Here is a 23295-nt window from a genome sequence, read left to right on the forward strand (position 1 = left end):
ACTGTTGAAGTCTGAAGAGTTCCAGAAGGAGACTCCTTGTCAGCTTTCGGATGGAGTACAGTCTCCTCATTCAGTTAAACATCATGTTTGGCACCAAAAACTGGGACTAACTTGTCTTTGACTCTTCTGCTCTCTCTTAGTATTTCTTAATTCTGCACGAAAGTTGGGAATAATTCCATTTTATGATCTATCTTATTTTTGTATTCAACCTACAAGTAAATACCATTTAAGGAATGAGGCTACAAGTAAAAATCATTTAAGCAGGGAGGATTATTTTAGTCCTGTTACAGCTGCAAGGAATGATTCATTGAGGTACCATATTTTGTGTTGCTGTGCTGAAAAAGATATTTATGGATATTTTCCCATTTCCTACATCTTACTCATGCAAGGAAAGATAATAACAGACTTTTCTTTCTTTCTTTTTTTTCTTCTTTTTTTTTTTTTTAATTAGGGTTCCAGTTCGGTTTTAAAAGTTCAGCATAAGCTAATTTGGAGCTGGCTAAATGCTTAGGAGCAATCTGTTTGCTCTCACATAGAACTCCCATTAACATGCCAGCTACAGTTCTATTGAAACAAGCTCAGATGGCTTTGTGTCCCCACAGCGGAAGGAGATTTAAACTTTGAAATAAAAAAGTCATGAAGATCTTATTTAAGTAGAAGCTGGGTAAACTGGAAGCACTCTGTGGAAAGTGAGTTGTGGACAACTCTAAGTAACAGCCATCGTACTTGTAAATTTGAGCAATGTGTTTCTACTTTAGAGCAATTTCATTCAGATATTTCAGAGCACTAAAAAGATCACTGATTTCTACATGGGCTGTCATTGTATATTCCTTGTGAATCCAATATGCAACTTGAGATGAGGTTTGTGGAGCTATAGCTGTGAGAATTTGGAGAGACCTATGGATGCAGGAGTCTTAAACCTGGGGTTCTCTGCCAACAATTCTGTGAATAAAGCTGAGCTGTGTATCAAATAATATCGACATTTATAATTCGGTATTAAGGACCATGTTCTGACTACATTTCTGATGTTTGACGAGTGACATTGTTAGTCAGGGAAAACAAGTTCAATCAGAATCTGAAGCTGACTGGTGATTAAATTTGGCTAGAAACTGTAAAAATAGTTGACATGATAGCAACCCAAGGGTGTACAGTATAATGTCATTTTTAATGTGTCATCATAATTTAACACTGGTCTTTTGGTTTGATTATAATTAACATTCCTTGACTGTTTGTATTTGGCTTACAATATGTCTCAATGTTATGTGTTGAGAGTTGTAAAAGGTGCATGATTGTACTGTTTCTGTTCAAGTTGTTTCTAACTTAAAACTTCACTGTCCAGTGTTCTTTCAATAAGGGTACCTATTACAATATTTACATTATTTTAGGTATAGAGAAACTGGCTTTTCAACCAAACTGAATGATGCATCTCAATATTCAAGAGCGTATGTGTGTGTGTGTATCTATATATGCATACACATACACATGTATGTGTTTATTGGTTTAAACAAGATCTCTCACTTATTTCCTACCCACCTCACGCTTCTCAAATCTCAGGCATCTGGAAGGAATCAAGACTTTTCATGTAAGCTGAAAGTCATAAGTCTCAGGAATAATATACTTTCTTACAGTGATATTCACTAGAAATTCTCTCCCCAAAATTCAGCAGATCAAATAGTATTAAATAAAGGTCTAATGACTAATAGATTCCAGATAATGCAGGATTCTTCTGCCTGCATGAGTAGCTTAGTGATTCAAATGACTGTGTCTTCTCATCCCTTTGATGCTCTGGGTTTATAGCCACTAAATTCCATATATGTTGGAATATTCCATTTTGATTCTTCTGATTCCACAATAGAAAACTTTTACCTTTCTTTTGTGTTCTAAGTATCTTCTATTGTTTCATGCCCAAAAGAAAATACTGACCTTTGTGGATCCTTGAGCTGACCCGGAATAGTTGCTTTTCATTTGTTCAATTCTGTAGTAGTTAAATTTTTATTATATTTCTAGTCTTCTCTTTCAAGTAATAAAGGAGATACTTTCAATAAAGTTTGAAGATCAGCAACAAAACTATAGGCAATTTTTCAGTTTGTTAACATCAACTGAAAGACTATCTTTCTTATAAAACTTAAATAATTAGTGAAGAAATAAACTCTGAATATTCATATTAATTCCAGTGTTTCTTTTGTAAAGTTTAATCTTATAGTTCAAATACTATTCTTATAATACACTTGCACATAAATTAAATGAAGGAATTTGGTTATAGCTCTTGAAATAATGAAAAAACATACAGTGTAATGCATAAATCTTAATAGTAATGCACATACAAATCTATTTTAGCTTAACAATATGAAATAGCCAAAATATATTTGGGACTGTGACAGGATTTGTGTGAGCTTTCTCCTTTGAAAGGATGCTCCTGGCTTTGAATTTCAAACACTACCTTCTGTAGCAGATGAACAAAAGTCATCCTCTTTTTTTTTAGGAAAGCCAGCTAATTGCATGTCTGCCTCACATTCAATTAAGTCTTTGGTGATGGGCTTTGAAGGGTGTGTTTTATATTTTCCTTTCTTTCGTTTGGGCTGGTTTTGGGTTGGGGTGTTTTTGGTTTGTTTTTTATTGTCAATATTTGCTGAGAAGTTCCTGATACCACTGTTAAACTGTTCTTCGAAGGAAGCTTTGACAAAATCTCTAGTTTGAAACAGGAACTGGAACAGTACAAAGCTGATGGGAGGAGAGTGCCATCCTCCCTGTTGCCTGAGAATTATTTTTTTCGTGTGAAAGCAACATAAGTCTTAATAGAAAAACTAATGGTAGCAAGGTAGACTAAAACAACCTAATTTTGGTCTGAAAGTAATATACCGTTATACAGTAATATACTGTATTTATTAAATTTGGGTTGCTTGAGTACTTTTTCCATTGTTTTCCAAGCATCATTCTAAATATAATATCCTGTTTGGTCACTACTTGGATAATGTGAATGGTACCCATTATTGAAAGGTAGTCTGTATTTGTACTAATACAGAGAATGCCAGTTTAGAAATGAGCCTGATTGCATGGTTCATTTTGTTCTCCTTTGTAGAGCCAGGCTGCGGCCCACTACAAAGGCACTAAACATGCCAAGAAGCTCAAAGCACTGGAAGCCATGAAAAATAAGCAGAAATCTGTTACTACCAAGGACAGCGCAAAGACTACCTTCACTTCCATCACTACCAATACCATCAATACCAGCTCTGACAAAACAGGTTAAGCGACAATCTTTGTTGGTTCCATTTGTTTTGGTTTTGGTTTGCTCTGTGTTTAGTTTGGTTTGGTTTTTTTTCTTGTTTAATTCCATGTCTGTTTGTTTATGTGCTTGCCACATTTATTCATGCTCGATCCATCTTTCTGTGTGATATTGATTTCTTTTAGTCCTTTCAGTAGGCTGGTGAGAGTTTTATAGCCATGTAGCCAATTTCTCGTAGTGAAAAGAGGCTTGACATTCTTTTATGATGGAATGCAATACTCATGACTTGATTAACATATCAACTGATCTAAACCTCCTGGTCTGTATGCAGTATCTCTCTATAAATTATTATATATAGTACATTACTTTTAACCACAGTGTAATAAATTTCACTATTTGTGTCTAAAGCCTCTTAAAAAGCATTTTCAGTAAAAACCTAATTTTCATAAATTTCAAACATTACATTATTGTTTTAAAATGGATATTGCATGGTTTTTAATTGGAAAGAGCTGTATAACCTCTATTCCACACAATCAGGTAAGTGCTATTGATACCAATTATTCTGCTTAAATGAGTCTTCAGACTGAAATAATAGCTTTTAAATTATTGTATGGGTAAAAGTTACTTCTTTGCAAATAAAATCTATGTGAGTATTTGTAAAGTCAACAGGATTTGGTTAAGATTGCATTTGAATTATGTAGCTATTGCTGGAAATATCTATGGAAGGTTGGAAGATCACAGAGGTGTAGTAGTGTCTCACAAGGTGTGACTGCTCCTGTGTATAAAGGGATACAGTTTGCATATTTAGTCATAACCAACCCCGCCTCTCCAAACAAGACAAAAGTAAGCATACCAAAAAAAAGCTAAAGCTCTGAAACATCAGAGACCTACCTACTGATGCTGAAACTGCTCATTTGGAACCAGTCCTGATGCAGTAAGTTAAGCATTGTAAATGGATATGCGCTAACCAAATAATATACCAGAAAAGTACCTTGCAGACATGTGTGGTACCTTTCTTAAGATACATCTTCACTATATTTGTTATAGACAGATATCTTTTTGTCTCTCTCTATATATATCTTTGTTATACCCTTTATTATAGACAGCATATGTTTTATGGAGATTTATAACCTAATTATAATGTGATGACTTTAGAAAACATTTGCTACATTATTTTTGTGTTTGTTAAAAAAAAAAAGAGGACACATTTTGAGAACTTTTATATCATGAAAGAAACGAAGCATGGGAGAATAGGAACAATGTCAAACATTATTTGTGAAAATATGTGTTTCTAAACATACAAGTACCTTTCAAAGTTTTTCCTTCTGTTACTTGTTGGCATATTCAGAACAGGAAGGAGGATGTTTTGTGAAAAGAGTGAATAATTTTTTTCCAATATGGTCTAGTGGTTGGAGAAAATAACTGAAGAAAAGAGAGATCTTTTAAAGCTTTAAAATGTATTATTCAAAAGCTTTTATCTTATGCTGTGTAAGTTTGAAGGATTTTCCGAGGTGCCTTAAAACCAGTGTGTCTTTCCATCAAGCTTTGAATTAGATCCCTGACAAGATATATGAACTGTCTTATATCCAAGGTCAATAGTACAAATCAGTTTTTATATTGGCATAAGTAAGAAAATAGAAGAAATCTAGTTGCACACACAAGTAATGGCCTATGCAGGAGTTTTCTCAGCTTTACACATTGTTTCTAACCTTCTAGATTAATTTCATAGAATGTGTGTATACATATGTGTATGTACATGTATAAAAATATGTATTCTATTTAAGAAATACTGACCTTTATGGTATTTTAAGAGACAAATATTGAGGTTAATTGACAAATTTCTTAAAATATTGAGCCCCTGATTCAACTATTGGCAAAAACCCTATTCAATCAGTGGTATTCAAAGGAAGGCGGCAAGTTCTACCCAGATGCAGTTATTGCAGGTCAGCATTGACGTGACTGGCAACAGAATAACACCCTTGGTGTAAATTATCCTTTGTCAAGCATGTATATTTATACACATGAAAAAAAAATAATTGGGTAACCAAAAGGATGAAATTTTTCTGTCAATCTATGACAAGTTAAAACTTTCATAAATTGAATTTTCTTTTCTTTCCAGTTGTTTTTATATCTTATATTTGCTTGATAAAAATTTTAAGGGCAAAATTATTTCAGAAAGCCAGAATAACCTCAGAATATACTGTACTGTGAGTTTGCACATATTTAAATGATTACTGTGAAAGTCAAATACTCTGATAGTACTATGCAGTTCTTAGGCAGTAGTTGTACTAATGAATATAATTCATTAATTAATCCTTCATAACTAGAAATAAGTTTTGTTACTAAGGCCATGTACTTGTGATCATTTGGAACAAAAGATTTTTCTACAGTATTTTTAAGCTGTCTGCTGAAGATTAATACTTGATCCTAAATACACTGAGGATAGGGTCATGTTCATATCACCTCTTATATATCATCTGCAGCAGTGGTTAAATGGTGAATTGCATGTCAGTCACAGCACATTGGTCAGCACAGGGTATACTGGTTCCATGTACCCTTAGCAGCTCCAGTAAACAAAATGTCATCAGGAAATCTGCAGTGCTATGCAATGAGGATTATGAAAAAGATCACACAGTATACAAACTGATTCAAGAGCTAAAGCAGCAATTTGTTATGTTGCTTATTCTGGAAGTGTTTGTTATATGTGGCACCAGCATGTGTTGTTGGCACTGTGCAGCTCACAGTGTAAGCAAATTCCTTAAAACCTCTCATACGTGATTCCTGGTGTTTAAATTACGTGTTAAGGAGAAAACATAAAATATGGAGTCATTTTGCTCATTCTGTGAAAGTTGCTAATTTATTGGTTTTCCCTTTAAACAAACTTTTAGTATTATTAGAAGGCTTGAACTTGAAAAATCTTTGGGGGAATAAAATATCGTGAATAGTTATGTTGACAGCCACAGTGGCCAGAAACAATGGGCGATGCCATTCTCAAAATGTGGGAACTTTGTTATCAGTTCTATTACTTAACATCTTTCTTTTATCTGTATTTACCATTTTTTGTGTTATACTTGCAGTCACTTAGGACAGAAAACCGGACCATTCCAAGGCAAAATCTACTTTATGGTATCATACAAGCCAGATTTCAGTATTTCTTGATTTTCCAAGGGGTGACAATGAAAATGAATATTTTTATTTTTGTTATATATTAACACACATGCGTATATGCCTTTATTGTTGCTTTTGAATGTTACACACTATGTCTTAAATCCTTTGTACTTAAATGCAATGAACAGCTCTTAAAAACAGAGAAAAATGTTATGAGCAGAAATAGTGTGTATCTGGGCCGAGGCACAGACAAGATCATCTATCACTAGTACAGTCTTAACAGCTAAGAGGTCCCTATGGTGTCAGAGAACCAAATATTGGCACCCATCCCGAAAAGCTTACAGTTCTACATAAGATGAAAGACAGCTTAGGGAGACAGGCACTGTAAATGTAACAGGCAGGTGTTTTAAAGGAGTGGTAACATAAACATGTTCAAATAATAAAGGCATCACAAGAAATGAAAACACTGAGGTATAGATGAGAAGAAAAAGGAAGAGATTTGTTTTCTTCTCAGATACTGAATGTATGTGTGGGTAACAGCATGGAGGAAAACATAAGTTCACTTATTTTTTCTTCACTGAGACATGAAAATTCTTCTGTGGAAAAAAATTTAGTTTCACTACCTCTTCACAACCTTTTTTTTTTTTCCCCTTTTTTATTTTTTATCTAAGACATGATATTTCTAGTCGACAGATGAAACTTGTTCCTGAAATACCAATTTCTGTCCAACTGGGATAATTCTGAAATAGAGAGTACTTGGAGTGGGAGAGAACAATATTCTGGCATGGTCTTGGGAATAAAAGTGCAGGCGGGAGAGAGAAAGAAATTAGAAATGCTGTGGTAAGTCAGGGTAAACTCTGAAGGAGAAGGAAAGGAATATGGCATGAAACAAAAATGTTGAGAAAGATATGCAAGAGTTTGGCAACCACAATACTACTGGATCAAAGAATGTTTGAGGCATCTGAAGATTGACAAGATCACCCCTACAGGTCAGAGTGGAGTTATCCTGAGCACAATGCTGTGTATCTTTTTCAGCTGAGTTTTGAGTATCTTCACAACCTTTTGTTGGCAACTCATTCTACAGTTTGACCAGCCTTGGAATAAAGAAGAGTAAAGAAGTTTTTCTTATATTTCAGTCCAACTTCCTGTATTTCAGTTTCTGGGTGTTTTGTCTTGTCCTCTCACTGGACACCATGAGAAGAGTCTCTGTCTTTTTTATTCCCTGATCTCATAGGTATTTATATACACTGCTGGCTTATGTTTCAAGTAGTGCCCACCAGGATTCCAGGTCCTTCTTCACAAAGATGCTGTACAGATGCTTAACTCCAACCCAGACTGCTGTGTAGGGTTATTGCTTCCCAGCTGTGGGACTTTTGCACTTTCCTTCGCTGAACTTCAGGGGACTCCTGTTATCCAACTTCTCCACTCAATCCAAGTCCCTCTGAATGGCAACCCACCCATCTGGTATATCAGATGCTCCTCTCAGTTTTTAAGCATCAGCAAGCTTGTTAAAGGTGCACTCTGTCCCATTATCGTTAATGAAGACTTCCAAAAATATTGGGCAAACTGTTCTAGTGCACAGTCACCTGTACAGTAGAGAAGCATTTTCTGCCCATTGCCTCTTGTCCTATTGCTTGGCACCACCAAAAAGAACCTGGCTCCATCTTCTTGACACACTCCTTTCATATACTTACAGACGTTGATAAGGCCCCCTCTCAGTCATCTCTTCTTGAGGAGGAACAGGCCCAACTCTCTCAGCCTTTCTTCCTAAGAGAGATACTCCAGTCCCACAGTCATCTTTGTAGCTCTCTGCTGCACCTGCTCCGGGAGCTCCAGAGCTTTTACTTGGGAGCCCAGAACTGGACACAGCACTCCAGATGCAGCCTCACCAGGGCCAGATCACATCCCACGCCCTGCTGGCAATGCTCTTCCTTGGCACAGCTTAGGCTGGGGATACCTTTTTATATGTAATTATTATACTAAGGATGTTTAATTTAGCAATACAATTCAGTGCAGTCTGTTTGTTTAACTTAGCTGTTGTGTTTCCATATGCTTTATAATATCGTAGAGTGTACTTTTGTTTCGGCAAATGATTTCTTCAGATCATTTCAGCATTGCTTAGGGCACAACAAAATTAACAGGCTAACTCTCGGTTCAGCTTGTGAGATGATGGATGTAAATTGATTTCCCTTAGAAGTCAATGTTTTACTACACATCAAAAATGAACAATGACCTTGAAGTTTGAATTTACTGCATATTAACTTGTTTGAGTTATTTTGCATGAATCATTCAAAAGTCGCAAATGTGAAATAGTAAATGAGGAGTAATTGCACGGTCATTAGCACAACATGGATGAATTTCAGAGCAAGCTATAAGTCTTCATGGACCACCCAGTTCCTAAAGTTGAACTTTTTCTTTTTTAATTTTATTTGAATGAAAAATCTTTAAAAGCAACTATAGTCTGAAAGAGATGCTCTTATTTTCTGAATCTCATGTCATTTGCTTGGAAATTAGAAACTACTGTTTCACAGTTATCGGTTTTCTTAATCACATGCTTGGAAAAATCAGCCCAAACCAGCAAAATTAAACCCTACAACACCATCTTTCACTTTAAATCTTCTCTACTTGGCCTTACTATACTTCAGACAATGTGTAGCTAACTGCAGCACTTACTGTTATCAGCATTCTGCAGACTGTTGTACCAATTTTGTATTAGAGCTTGATGGCAATTTGGAAGACAATAGCTTCTCTTTTGATCTCTTTGTAGAACTAGGGCTTTTTCTTTCTTTCTTTCAGAGTGTAGCTAAATGGCGATATAAAAATTACAGTAATTTATGTGTGCCTCAATTGATCATGAATGTAAAATAAAATCCTTCTTTGCTTGCATCTATGTATGCTGAGAGCTCCATCATATGAACACCATGTATTTTTTGTGGACCTGGCTGCCTTGACAACAATTTTATGCTTGAATAATCCTGCAGATAGAAACCACTGTCAGTCGCAACATTTGTATCAGCCTATTGAACCAGTATGAAAAGTCCAATACTAGCAATAGTGTTGTTCATATTTCTGAAAAGACTTTTCTGTTGAAATATTGAGTCTTTCATAGTATGTCAGGGAAATGTCAGCTTGGCTGCTGCATGCCCATAGTAGTAACAACTAGAAATCTTGGGAGTAATATTCTTTTTATTAGGCGTCTGTTTATCAGTTATTCATCAGTATTGCTCTAAATCAAGCACCACAGCAAACATCTGCTTGATGACTACTCATACTTCATGGTGCATTTTGTTGTTATGTAGGCAATGGCATTGACACTAGCTAGTAGGACAGGTCTGAAGGCACTGCAGTTGTAGCCATTCAGATTGCAAAATAATCATAGCATTGCAGTCCTAGATCTTCTTTCAAGTTTTTATTGATTCAGAAGCATGTTACTGTTGAGTAATTGTTTATGGACTAATTTAGAATAGAGTAGATCCAATGCTCTCAGAGAGATGGTCAGATTTTTCAAGTATGGAATTTTTCAAATCAAAAGTGTCTTTCAGGGGAACAAAAGAGTAGGTAGGTCTTCATTTAAGTGACCCATCTTTTTTCAAGCCAACATCATATTGAAATAGGAAGTAGTCTGTTATCTATTGAGGATTGGTCTTCTTTTGTGGGGGACATTTCTAAGTTAAAACCAACCTCATCTCCAAAGATGCTTTTTAGCTCGCTTAGGTTATTTTCTTTTGTGTTTTCGTGTCACATCCTTGCCATCGCTAAATCAAGAAAGGTGAGGAGTGTGGTTGAGAATATGAGTAAATGTACTGTGCTAAATGTTGGAGCCACTGCTGTATGATGCCCTTAGAGCACCATTCAGAGAGATCTAAAGACAGCCATGGCTGAAATAGTTGTATTAATAAACACAGGGGAATGTGCTTTACCCAGTCATTGACCATTTCATTTGACGTTCCTGTTACAAAAACTCAGGACAGCAGAAATCATTATTTCTAGAGACAGAGTATTCTATGTGCATATAGTAGGTGTTTTCAGAAATAGGCCAAAACTGAGTAATATTAAAAACTACTGTAACAGTGTGAAGAACAATTTTGTTTTGCAACAGTTGTAATTATTCTGTCTTCCATTTGGTATTCCACAACTTTCAGTAATGTATTGAAATTCTTTGCAGATCAGTGATTTCTTTCCTCAGCTAGAGAAGTCATATAGGTGAAATTCTTCCCTAATGTGTCATTCTTTTACTAGAATATGCCTTCCACTTACTGTATTAATGGAGTTAGACTTCATAAATATTCATTTTATATTTGGTCCCCATCAAAGACTTAACAAACTAAAATATTAGACAGGACCAAAGACTTTCTCAGTTCCTACCATTGTTCCCCTTCCTTACCCTTAAAGAAAAAAAAGTATTGTGTTTTGAATTAGTGAATATATGGGAAAATACAAAAATCCATCTAACATGTAGTTGTTTTAAGGTTTATTAGCATTGCAGTTGCAATTTATCTAAATAAGCCTAAGCTAAATTTAAGCTAAGCTTAGGTTTTGTAAGGTATATTCAGCAGCAGCAAACATCAAATTATCTTGAGACAAAGCAATGTCTGTTTGAGGAGGAATTGTCTTCACCTGAATTCTATGCTTCTTAGAGTTAATGCAGTTTCTCACATACTAAATGGCTTGCTTGAAGGTAGTTTGGGCAGGCCACACCTATAACTTCAGAATAGATATGTTCAGAGTCCTTATTCTCAAGATTCATATAGTGTTTCAAACATTTTGAAGAATTATTGTGTATTTCTCATTTTATTTTATGTGCATTTTATACTCTTCTGTGATATATCAAACAGTGGTATTAAAGCTCTTGTTTTATGGCATGTCCATAACATAATTAGTACCAAAGAAGCTAGAACAATTTATGTAAATTAGAAATTAAGAACTACAGAATAATATTGTAGGAAACAAATGGATACAAAAATAAATATAGGCTCATCAAGGGAAATAAGAAGGTGCTTTTAAGAGTAACAGGAACCAAGGAACTGTCTTAATAGATTTAATCTGAGAAGGGAAGAAACTAGTTTACTCATGTAAACTTGATGATAACGTTGATGTTTAAATGTTTTCCATGCTAATGGCAAGATTAAGTGTATTTAACTACAAGTGATAAATTAGACAACAGATCAAGAAAACTTGCATAAGAAAGTTTTAAAAGAAGCAGATAAAGAATGTTCTGGATAACTTATGTTTTTCTCTTCATTGTTGACACTGTAGAAAATCCAGAGAGCTAGAAAAAAGTTAACATTGTGTCAATATTCACAAAAGGTAAACAGGATGAGTCAAGTACTTACAGGTCTATTAACCTGACACTAATCTTGTGAAAACTAAAGCAGCAGCTGGCAGAGTACTAGAGTACTGAAGTGAGATCAATTATATAATGATAATGAATACAAATTGATAGAAAGTTAGACTTCACTGCCTAAAATTGTTTTTATGAGGTTAAATATTTGATTGACAAAGGGTAAGCATCCTGATGTTTTGTGTTTGCATGGCTCTAGAATGTGCAGAGGTTCAAAATTAACTAAGATACCAGAATGCTACAGAATGAAGATGGAACACATTAAGCAGCTTTAAGCCTGCTAATTATAGGCCTTGGAATGCAATCTTGAGGTACAAATTGGTGTAGAAATATTCCAATAAAATCCTTTTGGATAAGGTTTTAATTCTAATATAATCTTCCATCATCTGGTACCTGCAACCATTAAGTCTTTGCAATAAAAATTAGAGTTCTGAGCAAGTAATAAAGATGAGCTGTAGATTCAGTGCATCAAATGTTTTTAATATAGAAAAGACCCATATGGAATTTATTGAAAACTTGGGGGATTTGATGTAAAGATGAGGTCCGCTTGGGAGTACAGGGCTAAATATCTGCTACACGGGAACCACTGATATACTGATGCTTCCAGAAAGCCTTGTGAAAAAACCTTCGAGAATGATGGAGGGATGTAAAGATTTTGGTTTATCTTATTACTGTAAATGACATATATTATTTTTATTTCTTTATTCAAAGAATGTCATGGAAACTTAAGGAAGTTCTAATACAATTACTTAAGAATGAAATAAGACCTGATACTGAAAGACCTAATGTGATAGATCCATTCAACTTGAGTATTTACTTTATCAAAAAGAATGTAAACACTATTTTGATTACAGTCTATAAAAATTTGCATGAAAACAACAATCTAATAGGAAAACAACTTCTAGTATTTGGAAGATGTGACATTACTAAAGACTGAAATGGAAAATATTCCACAATCAAGACCAAAGTTCTTAATACTGAAAAGGATTATAAGATATTGACCAAAGCTATTAGGTTTGACTCGGGAATTAATAATGGAAGTCATCTGGAAAATGTTCTGGTTTATGTCAGAGTAAACTGTGGACATGTGTACTTCTTCTGGGTTCAAATGAATAATTTGTCTTCCTGACTCCTCCCACAAAAAAAGGTTTTATTGCTTGGAGAATGCAGATCTTGTGTATTATACATTTGAGATATTCTGTAATGAAGTCCTCCAAGTGGCAAATATTATAAAACTTAAATTGAAATATGAGACCTATTTATTTGACTTCAGTCAAACAACATGCGTTTTGAAAGCTCAATAACTGATTCTTGAAGTATGTCCTACCTAGGTCATAAGACTTTATCTTTCTGTGTTTTGTACAGAAGTGGACAAATAAATAGAGCTTGATTAAATAAAACCTTAGATAATTATAGTTGCTGGTGTAGGTTTGTCTGGATAGACAAAAGCTTTATGGTGAAAACTGACTGTATCCTGTCTCAGTGTCCTTATTATGTCAAAAAATTGACTCTGAAAACTGACAATATTTTATTTCTCTGGAAGACTAATTTCTTTCTATAATTACACCTGCTTTAGTATTTTCTTTTTCTGTCATTACTAGAATTTAAATTAAATGAGAATTAAATCTGTTTTAATTCACAAGTTGTATACTGTCAAACATTCTTCCTACTTCTTTCAATTAGAATTTAGTACTATTTCCCCTTCCTTGTTCTACTTCCTTATTCCACCTCTGATTAGTTTTAAGACTTATATTAATAATTTTAGAAGATTCAGAAGGATTTATTTATTTAATCCAGAAGATCTGCACTGATCAAAGCATAGGTAGGTACATTAACTCATGTTTCCAGATAAGTATTAGAGAGAATGCAAATTAAAAAAATCAGACTTTTTTATCATACTTTTCAAATGATCTTACATCTGCTGGCAAATAACCATTTTCTTACATTAGAGCACTGAAATGAACTCTTTAGTTCATTTACCTTATCAGAGGAGTCCTGAGACAGCTGCCATGAAGTTTTAATCTCTTCCTTTGCTACATTTTACTTTTTACTGTTTCTGGTTCATTTTCTGCTCTGCTGATTTAATAGCTGCAAGTTTCTAGCATCGTCTTAGCAGATCCTTCTGAAAGTTGCATTAACCGATTACCCACTACAGCTATCTAGTTGAATTTGCTTGAAGTAGTTACCCTTAATAAACCAATATTTCCCAGTAGGGAAGGACGCTTTACTTTTTTCTTCCTTTCAGGTACTGGAAAATATCAACAGCTATTGATGGCAGTACATAGGGAGCTTGAAATACATGACAGATATTGCCAAACAACCTTGTTATGCTTTTCCTGCACGTGCTTCATATCTGCTAGATCCCTGTTATGCCACCAGACACAGGACAAGGGCAATGGTTTGGAGAAGAATTAGTGTGCTATCTCCCTCTCAGAGTATGACTAGTGTAAGTGAACTTCAGCAGAGACTTGATACTTCAGTAGAGGGGACACTTTTAGTGTGTGTGTGCATGGGAGAGACAATGCTCACAGCCTTGGCGAGCATGCTACTTGGGGAACGCTTCTGAACAAAATCAGTAGCATGGCTCGCAGGAGCCAAACTGTGAATCAGTTCTCCTATTTCAAACTGCTAAGATTTGGGAACTTTTAACCCAATAACAATTGCCTTTGTGGCTATAAACTTATGACTGATGCTCCCCTCATGAAAATTCATACACAATTTGTCTACAAAATGGATCCGTTGCAAGTCAGGTGGATGTTTTTGTTTAAATGTAGATAAATTCCTGCATGATATCAGGGTGGACAGATGCTGATTTACGAAGATGAAGAGAGGAAATAAAAGGGCTTTCGTTCCTGCTGCTTTTTTCCTACTGTAGTTTGCCAGGCTGAGTTACATGTGGTGTCGTGGGTCCTGCAGCTCCTGCTTCAGTGAGAGTGGTAATCACACTACTGACTGGAGAAGATGAATTATACCTGTGATGAACAGAAGAACACTATGGAAACTAATGGAGTAGATGTAAAGTTCACACTGACAAAACCACTACCACATCAGATTTGGACCACCAACCTCCACTTGCACAGGGGCTCCATCTCTTTTTCGTGTTTTTAGCAGATATTTGAATACTTTCTGGATTCAAATTCAAGGAACCCATTTAAGGTTAGCTGAATTATTTAAAAGGCAAACAACCATCTATCTGAATATATGATTACTTATATATAGTTACTTAACTAGTGTGTTTGGGTAAATTTAACAGAAAATTTCCAAGCCTCCTACTGCAAATTTAAGCCTTTAATCATCACTCTTTTATTGTTGATAATTTTTCACTTTTAACATTTGTTTCACTGTGCAAAAGTTTGAGATTTTCATTCTGTTTTTCTTGTGCCAGGGGATTCTTCATGCTGTCCACTGTGACAAGTTGTTACTGGATTGTCTTTTAATTATCCAATTGTCTGTCTAGCTCCAAGTCAAGGTCCTTGGTTGTCTTCTATCACAACTGTGAAGCTTGCTTCATGACTGTCATCTACTGTCATTTTAGTTTAAGCTTTTCACAATTCCTAGCTCACTGTAAAGAAAGAAAGAAAATTAATGGGATTTTGAATTAGCCCACTCCTACTAATTAGCACTAGCAGTGTGATTGTCAACTGCTACATTTTTGTTGATCACTAATAGTCTCGAAGAACCATCTGTAACTGGGAATCTGTCTCATTGTTTCCTTCAGGTAATATTCTTTCTACTACTTTAAAGAGATTTTTAGAAATGCAAAACTTCACTTTTTAGGACACTTCAAAGTAGACCTTTGAAATAGGAATACTCAGGGGAAAAACAAAGATGCAGAGGAAAAAAAATAATCTAGGTGTTGTGGATACTAATCTGGTTCATTCATTTTGCATTATCCTCAGCCTCTGCCTGTACTACTTTTATTCAGTTAATTACTGACTGCTGTTTATGCAAAAACAAACAAAAAAAATCCAACCAACAAACAAACAAACAGCCAATCCCAAAAAAACAAACTCAAACAAACCCAAAACCCAAACCAGAGAACTGGAAAGAACAATTTGTCTCTTTTCTGCACTTGCATGCAGCTGTGCTACTTACAACTTAGTATTTTTCTCCTCCTCATGTGCTGTAGACAGGACACTGTATTGAGTCAAGGTACCTGTCATTATGGAACTCATGAGATATATTGCTGACATTTCCAGCCTTACATATTTGGGAGTTCATTTATCTTCCTTTAGCAGTGTGTCATCATAGTCTGAGCAGCAGCTATTGTGTGTACACTTGCTTTATGGTTGGCAGGGAGTGCTTTTCAGTGACCGAGCCCTCCTTTCTACCTGCTGAGTCCTTCAGTATTGCTTTGAAGAACATGCTCATCTTTTTCGAGGTCACTATATGCTTGGGCAGTGTCTGAAGCAAGGGACAGGATTTGATATCTTATCAAAGGATGGAAGCTCTGTAAATTTGATGTGTTTTGGTTTTTTTGGTTTTGGTGTGGTTTAGTTTGGTTTGGGGTTTTTTAATATATCTCTGATTATGTGGACTGAGCAAAGACATTTATTTTTATTATTCATAGTTAACCAAATATATTACTAACTGCTTCAACACCTGATCTGAAGAATTCATTATTATTTATTTAAATGGTTTTTTTGAGCATCTGACCTGAATATCTGAAGTACTGAAATGTAGTATTTGAAGTATTGGCAATAAAGTTAATAAATTGATGAGAAGAAGCCTTAGGAGACTGAAGTATTCATTTCACAGACAGTTTAAGACATTTCTTAATTTAATTTAACCTCAGTGTGATCATCACCCAAGAGGCTTACAGAAATTGAATTTGGTTTGAAGTTTTACAGTGTAGATGGAGAAAGAAGATACATCAGTGTGGTACTGAATGGTTGACTGATGTCAGAATAATGAAACTGATACCCCAAATTCTTTCTTCAGATATGAACAATAGTGCTTTCATGAAAAAGCTCTGCTTTGCCAATCTATTGGGGTTTTCTTACTCAGAAAGAAATTTTCATATGAGAAATAACAACCCATAGCGGTGGAGTTGAAACTAGATGATCTTTAAGAGCCCTTCCAATCCAACCATTCTATGATTCTATAATTTAAATAACAGTTATTATGTGTAATACTTCTTTACCCTGGCTTAGCTACAGGCTAGTGAAGCAGCAGTGTGATCTACTGAAGATTCTTCTTCTGGGTCTCTAAGAAAATGAATTATTCTGATAGAGAAACACAGGATGTTATTAACAATGCAGTCATGTACAGTTTCTTTTATTGGTTTCCCTCTTCAATTATGCCAAAAAGTTACCTGCTTTCCAGATCAGACATACTTATGATGTCAAACACATAGTTTCCAACTTTAAAAGTGCTGAAGCTCATCATAGTAACATTATTTATAGAGTATTTGTGAAGTTTTGTAAATGTACAGAGCAAGTACCCTGAAAAAGAATCCTTAAACAGCTACTACTGAAATTTATTTCATCGAAAACTTCTGTATGTAATGTGTATTTTAAGTGTATCTAAAAGTTTTGACTATCATTGATAGAATTTTGCAAAGAGCCAGGGAGAGGTTTAAAGAGAATTTCCCCAGTGTCCATTGCATAAATTTATATTTACCAATCATCACTGGCTGATATAGTGTTATGAGTTGAATAATAATAACAATAAATTAAAAATAATAAATAAAATAAAAAATTCCTAAGCTAATAGCATGGCTTATCCAATTTCAATTCAAATGAGTTATGTCAAAGTTATATTGATTGGCACTAGGATTATCAAAGGAGAAAAAAAAAAACAGAAAACTGGGATAGTTTTACATATGGAAAAATGGGAATAAAACCCAGTGGAATTGAGGGAGGAATTCCAGAAACTCCAGCTATGAATTAGGTCATGCTAATTGCAACATTACCTATTTGGTAGCTATGTTGTTCAGAGCTCCAGAAACCACCAAAAAAAACCCTAGGAAGAGTTCAGGATTTAGCTAGAGTACATTAGCTGCCTGTCTGTCTGGTATTTGTATTTCTCTTTTTTGTATATTCCTCAATGGATTCTAGTCCAAAATGGATTTGGGGCTCTTGGTTTGTGCCACATCCTCTGCCAAGCCATAGGCATTTCTGTCTCCATAGAGATCCCAACAGTGGCAACTTTTGTACAAAGAACATAACTGAGGTGGGAGAGGGTTGCAAAATGAATTATCTGCTTTAAAATGATGATACAAAACCTCTCTGTTTTCCTCTGTTCAGTCTATATGTGTAAATTTTTGTGAGGTTCTCAATGAGCTTTGCTGTGCACCATGAACATATTACTCCTACAATAGGTATACCTTCTGTACCATAGGTAAACAGACTTACTACTTGAATTAATTACCTATTTACCATTGACATCAGGAAAGAGAAACATTTTCCCTGAATATTTGTTGTGAAGATGACTTGGCATTTGGTTTTGTAGAAAGTAGAGTCTCAGACTATGCCTCTTTTTATATATGAGCATGACAAATATTCATCTGGACAACTCTGGCTTCTCAGACTATAAAAAAAAAGTCATATTATTGTCTTAGAAAACACAAGAAATCGAGAGTTGATTCTACTGTGCTTGGTATAAATTTTTGGCAATTCTGCCTAAGGACAGGGTAGACTCATAGCTATTATAGAAAAAAAGACTGGTAGCATTATTCTACAGCAACTCGTTTCTCAGCGTTTTGTTCTGAGTGAATTAACATATTTATGAAGTTGAACTATGATTGTGATATAATTTCTGATAAATGCTGAGTCATGTATTCTACCCAGTGTACATCAGGGTGCTGTAAATTTTTTTTTTTTTTTAGAATGGGTATCTTGGCTCTATGACCTTACAGGCTAATTTTATTATCTATTTATGTTGGAATATTTGAATGCAATTTCTGGTAGTACGTTACTTATGTAGCCTCTGAAACTTCAGGCCTTATTTCTCTGCAGGCAAGAACTCTGTAGAGCAGTAGTAAACGTGGCAGCCAGGTTTATTCTACTTTATGCTTGCAAACATTCTGATTGTTATCTTAGATTACATGTGGATAAGCAACTTCCATGAACAAGTCATCTCCTAAGGAGGAAGAATTTGTTTACTGTTACATAAAATAGCTAAGGAAAAAGATTTTCTTTTACTTAAAACATCCATTATGATAAATAATATCATAACAATTTTTGTACCTTAAAATTTCTAAAAGGACTGATTTGGTTCAGTTTTTCACGCGGTCTTGCACTCCAAGCTGAGCTTAGGAATGATTCTCACTGACGTATAGTTATCAAAACTTGTGTTAGTGAAAGGCTGGAAGAAGAAAGGAAAAGTAAATTCAAATTTAAAAGAAAATCTTTGTATTTAAGGAACAGCAATTATCAGAAATTCTGCTTGTATTAATATTGTCTGAGCACATTATAAAGCATTTGTCATAGCTAATGCTTTCCTGTCAAATCAAGTAATATTAGAAGAGGACTTTTACAATGAGTATTAATATAAGAGACAGCCATAAGTGAAGTAAATTATAGAGGCATATAAATTTAGTATTAAGTGCTACAGCAAATAGTCTTGTAGCATAAATTTCTTTTTCTAATGTTATTACAAAATTAGGCCACTTGATAGTCATCTGAAAGTTGCTGAACATTGTTACAAGTTTTCAAGTACTTTACTCACGTGTCTAGCTCTAAATTAAGTCATATTCAGGAAAATGAGTTTACAGTCTGTGCACTCATCAATTGTGCTGTAGTTTCCACACAGTTCTCAAATCCTGTTAACACATCAAAACACCTATCTGCTGTTCAGCTATCTACGACAATTTAGGCAAGTTAAGAAATAACTAAAAGAATTATCCCTTTAAATCAGAAATAAGATGCATGAACTTAAATTTTGACTGTTCATTTTGATACAGTTTTTTAAAGTGCTAGATTGTTGATTGTTTGGTTACTTTTTTAATTCAAGATTCTTTGCTTTTGACTTTGCATTATAAAATTATGCATCTGGATTTGTGTTAGAATTTTTACATTTATCTCAATTTTGATGTGCGTCATTTTGGATTAGGAAGTGAAAGAAAGACATTGGCACATTAAGGATTATGCATGAAGTTAGGCTTCATAATTTTACCAATATATTGGTTTTGGTTTTGAGGTGGGTTTTTTTGGTAGTTGGTGGTTTTGGGTTTTTAGTAGCATTAATTAGCTACTAACATCCCAAGGTTACCCTTCCAGGAAAATTCTTTTACAGCGAAATTGTGACTGCTGTGTGTAGATATCATTTGGAACTTCTTTCCTTAAGATCAAAACTCATTCAGAATCTTACTAAGTACATGAAAACTACAAAGACTGTTTCCAGTAAGGTATACCAAAGCTAAAATCTTATTTGTAATAGTTTAAGTTGAAAAACAAATGTATTATTATTTGCTTTTGATAGGTGATCACATTCAATCTTCTGAAGTTTTGAAAGCAGCTGCCACATGTTATTTTTGTTGCTCTTATTGTTATAGTGCTTTGAAGACTAATGATTCATCTTCTACAATGAATACAAAAATTTACAAATCTTTACTTAAGATAAATGTTATTAATTAGCTTGAAATGGCAGTATTATTTTGGTTCCATTCAGGGATATGCCTGAGAAGCACTGAATAGAAACCAATCCGTAAACTCTTTATCAAATGAGCAAGTATGGAACAAAGACACCACAGAATGTGGTAATATAATGAATTTCTGTCTAGTTAAAGGTCTTAGACATTGGAAGTGTGGAATTTAAGGACCTAGGTCTGAACTTAACCATTTTTAAAGCTTTTGCTCATATTTTATCTATATTGCAGAGACACCTTAGTTTTTACATTATAAGGTCCTCATGCTGGCATTCACAGAATCACCCTTTCTCTTTCTTGTTTCACAGAATTAAGCAATTAAGGATTCATCAGACCTCTTGTAGTTAGTGTAGATATATTCTTTTATATTGCATCTGATATTTAGCTTAAGTGAGGATCAACATGTAACAGTCAAATAGCCTGCTTGGAAATAAGTTAGCTACCATTTATGACTGTGCAACTGTCTCAACTTACCTACAATTACAATCCCAATCATTTTCAAGTCTCTTCCTTTTCAAGATTACCTAAGTCCATATACCATTACCTTTCAGATGTGAAATATAATTGAAAACTGAACAAAGCTTTCAAATATGAAGTTTTTACAATAAACTGCTTGCATCTTTCAATCCTTCATCAACAGATAGATCTTCAACATAATCTAGGAGACAAAAAAGCTTCTTTTATAAGTGAGGTAAAGAAACTATAAGCATGGTTTACCTTTTACATGAATTTACACTCAATACACAAACAGCTGAGTCTGAAGAGAATTATTAGTCAGAATAATACGTTAATCTCATAATACCTATTTTAAGTAAGCTGAAAACCTCCAGAAAAAAAAATCATCTTATTCTGCAGAAATTCTTATTGATTTCAGTTCAATCAGCTTTTCATGGTTTTTAATGTGTTTTTTCTCAGATTTTTAGATTTTCCAGTTTTAAAGAGAAGTTAATAGAAGGAAAATTCAGCCTTCAAGATATGTTGTTATAGTTGTTGGAAATATTACTTTTGAATAATTTTCAAAGGTTTTTATAAAATATAAAGTAAAAGAGGAAGAATAGATATGTCAAGATTTTAACAGTTTTTCTTACTTTAATTTTTTTTTTCTTACTACTCTGAGGAATGCGAAGCAAAAAGCTTTGAAAAAGTAGTTCAGAATTTTCTACGTAAGACTCTACTCTCTCTCTCAACTTTTAATTATCTAACATTACTTAAGAGCTAAAACTTGTTAATAGCAAATCTATGAGCTTCACAAGCAACACAGAAAAGTATTGTCAGATCTTTTGGATGTTTTTGAAATACAGTATACTGCATGGACTGTATTTGTTCTGTGAAGCAAATCATTTCTGCTAAACTACTCTTTGCCCAGCATGTCATCAAGTAGTCAGTGAATTTTGAGTGAAAGTGATTTTACAACCATTTAAATCACAGAATTTTATAATGTTATTTTTGTCTGAATGGAGTTTATAGTTTGAGAGAGAGATGTACTTGTATTTATAAGCTTCCTCAATAGTAACTATATAAATGGGCTTTTATGCTTGGAGGAGGGAGGAGGAGTGAAGGGCAAATAATTGTTGAGTGACAACAGTCGATGTCCTGATTATCTAAGGTTCTTCTAAGTTGAAACTTGCGTGTTTAATGCTCCCTTCAATTGATGTAGCAATTCAAAATGCTATGAACAAATGAAGGAGAAAAAAATAATGAACAGAAAAAACCCATGTAAGTTAAATACTTGGGCTTGAAGTCAACTCACCTAGCATGAATTTGAGCTTCCTTTATGGAAACATTACAGAACCACAGAATATGTCAAGTTGGAAGGGACCTATGTTTTTGTAGTAGATGGAATGAAATCATGTCTTCTAGTGAGCATTTGATCTCACTCTATTATAATTCCCCAAAGTAGGTCACATCAATGTGCAATCTCTTCCCAGATCCTGAGAGTTTTCAGGTATAGACGTCTGGGGATGAACAAGCTCAGCATATTCAGTTGTGGCTTTTGTTGCTTTTGTTGTTGTTGTTTGTCTTTGTTTGCAGGTTTTGTTTTTTTCTTTTAACTTCAGTGACCATTAGTGACATTGAAAGACTCTTTCATCTCTTAGTTTAACTACTTACTGTAGTGTAAATTTGTACTTTTACTGTAGCTTTAATAAATGTGTTACTTTAGGTTGTGATATGAATGAGAACCAAATCTGAGGTTTTGATTTTATAGTTCCTGCCTCTTTCTTATTCCTGAAATATGTAATTCATTTCTGATGTCTACACCCCCTACCTGCCAAGAGCTTTTGTGACGAAAGCACAGTGCTTTTGGAGTGTCAGCCAAGACACCAGATTCAGGATGTGCTATCCCTCTGTTGCAATAGGTTATTTGCAGTTATATTTTCCTGTAAGATTTTTCCTAAGCATGTTTTATTAACCCTGGTTGTGCTAATGTTCATCCCAACTGAATCACCAAACAAGTTAGCCCTTAACTGGCCTCTGTTTTGTTCAGACGAGAGATAGTAAAAGTAATATAATGGCCATGTTTTAATAGTGTATTTTCCATCTGCACTCAGTGCTTCACAGAGACCAATTTAAAGCATCTGTTTCCTTCCCAAGTTCCTCATATACATATGTAACATTTTCATCTATTATCTTTAGCTTGACATAAGAAGTACAGGGAACTCTCAGTTATGCCAAAAGCAATAGTTTTTCTTGTAAACTCTGTAGAAGAGTAATCTTTGAATAGCTGCAGGAAGTTTCAGATTCTTAATTTTATTAATACTGTTCCTGTTTATCATTTGGTGGCTTAAACTGTTAAAAGTGGAAATCTATAATTTAGTATTTGCTAAAAACTTTAACTGCTCATGACCAAGAAGTTGTTTATGATTTTTACTATACATCTTCCAAGGAAAAAATATCACAGAAGAGTGAGAGAAAAACATGTAGGTAGAATGTTTGGCTTTAAGACTCTGTATCTAGTGTATATCTTTGAGTGTGGGCATATACAAATGAAGGTGGCAGTTCCCTGAGAACTCATATTAACTTAGTTGTCTTAAT

At 34.4% G+C, this 23295-nt stretch overlaps 1 protein-coding gene across 4 annotated transcripts in view; it reads left to right on the plus strand.

Annotated features, from left to right (window-relative positions):
• ZNF385D (zinc finger protein 385D) overlaps nt 1-23295 on the plus strand; it is a 324809-nt gene that overhangs the window by 262963 nt on the left and 38551 nt on the right. For all 4 annotated transcript variants that reach the window (XM_029961872.1, XM_029961875.1, XM_029961874.1 and 1 more), the window contains exon 4: nt 3080-3242. In XM_029961872.1, coding sequence (XP_029817732.1) covers nt 3080-3242 — 163 coding nt within the window. The remainder of the gene's footprint in view (nt 1-3079; nt 3243-23295) is intronic.

This window comes from Manacus vitellinus, unplaced genomic scaffold (assembly GCF_001715985.3).
Source record: "Manacus vitellinus isolate BGI_N305 unplaced genomic scaffold, ASM171598v3 scaffold_3_pilon, whole genome shotgun sequence".
Taxonomy (NCBI): Eukaryota; Metazoa; Chordata; class Aves; order Passeriformes; family Pipridae; genus Manacus; species Manacus vitellinus.